At 55.7% G+C, this 2,936-nt stretch overlaps 1 protein-coding gene across 1 annotated transcript in view; it reads right to left on the bottom strand.

Annotated features, from left to right (window-relative positions):
* LOC114601399 (catenin delta-2-like) overlaps positions 1-2,562 on the bottom strand; it is a 270,211-nt gene extending 267,649 nt beyond the window's left edge. Inside the window, exon 1 of the mRNA XM_077933371.1 lies at positions 2,040-2,562. Coding sequence (XP_077789497.1) covers positions 2,040-2,076 — 37 coding nt within the window. The 5' untranslated portion in view covers positions 2,077-2,562. The remainder of the gene's footprint in view (positions 1-2,039) is intronic.
* Positions 2,563-2,936: the final 374 nt, after the last annotated feature.

Here is a 2,936-nt window from a genome sequence, read left to right as displayed (position 1 = left end):
ACACACCTCAGCAGTAGTAGCAAACTGTTCCTGTAATGTACTAAAGTTTGCTTTCGAATGTGCAGATTTTAGAGTAGTAAGAATTGAAAACCGGGGAAATGTGAATTCAGCCAACCTTAGAGAACAGAACTATTGTGCCCCAAATGTCCAAAGAATCAGTTACAAAGGCTTAGGTGATTTACTACAAACATCACATGCTTTCCAATTTGGCAAATCAGCTAAGAAGATCCATGCATGTTCCCAAAAACCATTAGGGGACTCAAGAGCCTGCAAGGAGACTATAAATTGTATAAAGGCGCTAACCTAATTTCGGAGAAATCCGAAATGCATCCATCCTCCCAGACAGTCTCTCACCACAACTGCAAACAACCAATCAACCCCTATATTCTCTGCACAGAGCTGTTAGAAAGTAGTTGGGGCATAACTGTGAACCTTCGTTTCTACTAAAAACGTTGCCTAGAAGATATTTTCACCCTTCACACTGATAAAATCTTTTGTTCCTCATGGGTTGCACTGTATTCTTGCTTGCCAGTGGAAGTTCCCTACAACAATGTACGTCTTGCTAAGAATTAGATCTGCACCAAGCTGCATTACGTCACACACATCATTTATTTATATGATGTATGCAGATCATGAACGAGGTCTAAAAGTTTCACTTCCCCCGATGCTGTCCATACGCTTCCCCCGATGCTGTCTTCGGAAGTATTTGTAAATACCAATCCCCGCAGTTCATAAAAGTTAATAGCTGGCCGTTTCGTAACAGGCCTATCAATCTTTTCCCAATCATCTATAGTAAGATACTGCTAAGTTTCCTGGAAGAGATTAACTGCTAAGGTTGCCCGCACATTTCGCCACCAAAAGAAGTCACGCCCTTTGCAATGAAAGCGTGCATTAAACGGCTGTATGGGCAAGAGAGATGGGCAGGACACTCTTCGCAGGGGATATCTCTCACACACACACAAACTTTGCCCAGCTTTTAATGCAAGCCGTTCGGGGGGAAGCTCCCCACCCGCAACATTCCCAGCAAAAGCCGAATCTGTGCACCACCATTTACTGTCTCGCGTCTGCTGCACCTCCTCTGTAGCGACTCGCCGAGGAGGCTAGGTTAGAAGCGATCGATGCAAGCACATTACGCACCAGCACAGGGGGAGGAAATGGATCGAGCGAGCGAGAGAGAGGCATCTTTCCTTTCAGCCATTAATTATAAATCAGCCAAATCTCAAGAAAGCCCTTTGGCAGACAAGGATGCTAAACAAAAAGGAAGCACCGCCGCCGCCACCACCCCAATCCTCTTCCAACGTGTAGAGGCGCATCTGCCTAAGCAGCCAAGTAGCAGCATCGCACTATTCCGGGCCCCTAAAAGATAACGAAATGGGGGTGGGGGGAGGAGGGGGAGGGTCGCCCCTCTCTTTGCATCGCAGAACCACCAGCAGATATGGATGTATGACTAAGTATTTCCAGTTGATTCTGCGCGCGCCTCCGCCGCGAGAGCGCGCGCGCGCACACACACACACACACAAGCCACGAAAATCCTGGTCCACAGCAGTGCGAGACTAAATGGAAGCGAGGGGTCTATTTCCCATCTTCCCCGCTCGCCTCCTTCGCCCCCTTCCCCGGCAGATCTTGACGACTTCCCTGCTCTAACGAGTGTCTTCTTGCAGGGCGGCGGGGAAGGCGAGTCGCTGCCGATGCCCTACATAAGCCATCGAGGAGCCGAGGAAGGAAGGGGGTGGGGAAAGCGACGGCCAGGCAGGCAGAAATAGCCCACCTTTGCCTGCTCGCCCTCTCTCTCCAGAAGGAAAAGGATCATAAATCGTTTTGGGGTGATGGTGTTTTTTTAAAAAATAAATAGATCCCAGGCAATCGAGGACACCCCATCTGAACACAAAGAGGGGGAGGGAAGGGAGGGGAGACCTTTGCAGTGCGGGCCCCTCCTCCACCCAGAGGCAGCAGCCCCTCTCCGCACAGGGGGAAGGGGGGAGGTAAAGGGGGGGGGGAGAGACCTGGGCACCATCCATGATGGCCATGGCCCGACTCACCCAACGCCGTCGCCCCTGCTTGCTGTTTCCCGAGCATATACCAACAACAAAAGGCAAATCCTCAAGGCGGGGAGGAGGGAGGTGGCTGCGGCGCCCCGCGGGCTTCTTCAGTGCAAGGTCCTGACCTTGCCCAATTGCAGCATCCTGCCTGGCCGCCGCCGCCGCCAACGCCGCCGTCGCCCTTCCCGCCGCCTCCCTCTTTCGCGGAGGGCTCCGAGGCGGGCTCCTTCTTCATACACTGCGTGGCTCCGAGAGGCAGCCTCTCTCTCTCTCTCTCTGCCTCTCCCGCTCGCTCTCGCTTCTGTCAGAGGGAGAAGCAGCTCGACGTCTGGCTCTCTCTCGCTCTCTCTCTCTCCCCCCTCAGCACCACCTCCCGTTTCCTCTCTCCACGGACTCGGCAGCGGCGCTCTCTCTGTAGTGCGGCCACCTCAGCTTGGCAACCTTCCGCCGCTGGAGAAGATACTGTGACAGCTGCCGCCGCCGCCGCCGCCGCGCTCCCTTCTCCTCCCTTCGCTAGCAGGAGCGCGCGCGCCTGGTGCCGCCGCCGCCGCTGCTCCAGAGGCCGGGCTGGGGCGGGCAGGCGGGAAAGCGAGCAAGGCGGCTGCGCTCTTTTCTCTCTCTCTCCCTCAGCGAAACGCAGCCGCCACCTGCGCCTGGCGAAGAGGGAGGAGGAAAAAGCGCGCGAAGAAGCGTCCCCGCGTTGTTGCCCCGTCCGGGCTAAAGAAGCGGAGGCTTCTGCTGCGGCGCGAGGGTGACCTCGCTTCTCCTCCGCTCGGAGAGGCTTCCCCGCGGCGGCGGAAAGTTGCCCTCAGAACGGACTCCTGAATCGGCGGCCGAAAGAAGCGCACCCCCTGCGCACGGCCGCCCTCCCCGCCGCCCCGCTTGGCCTCTCCTCGC

The sequence above is a fragment of the Podarcis muralis genome, chromosome 8, assembly GCF_964188315.1.
Source record: "Podarcis muralis chromosome 8, rPodMur119.hap1.1, whole genome shotgun sequence".
Lineage (NCBI taxonomy): Eukaryota > Metazoa > Chordata > Lepidosauria > Squamata > Lacertidae > Podarcis > Podarcis muralis.
This window is presented reverse-complemented; position numbering and strand designations above follow the sequence as displayed.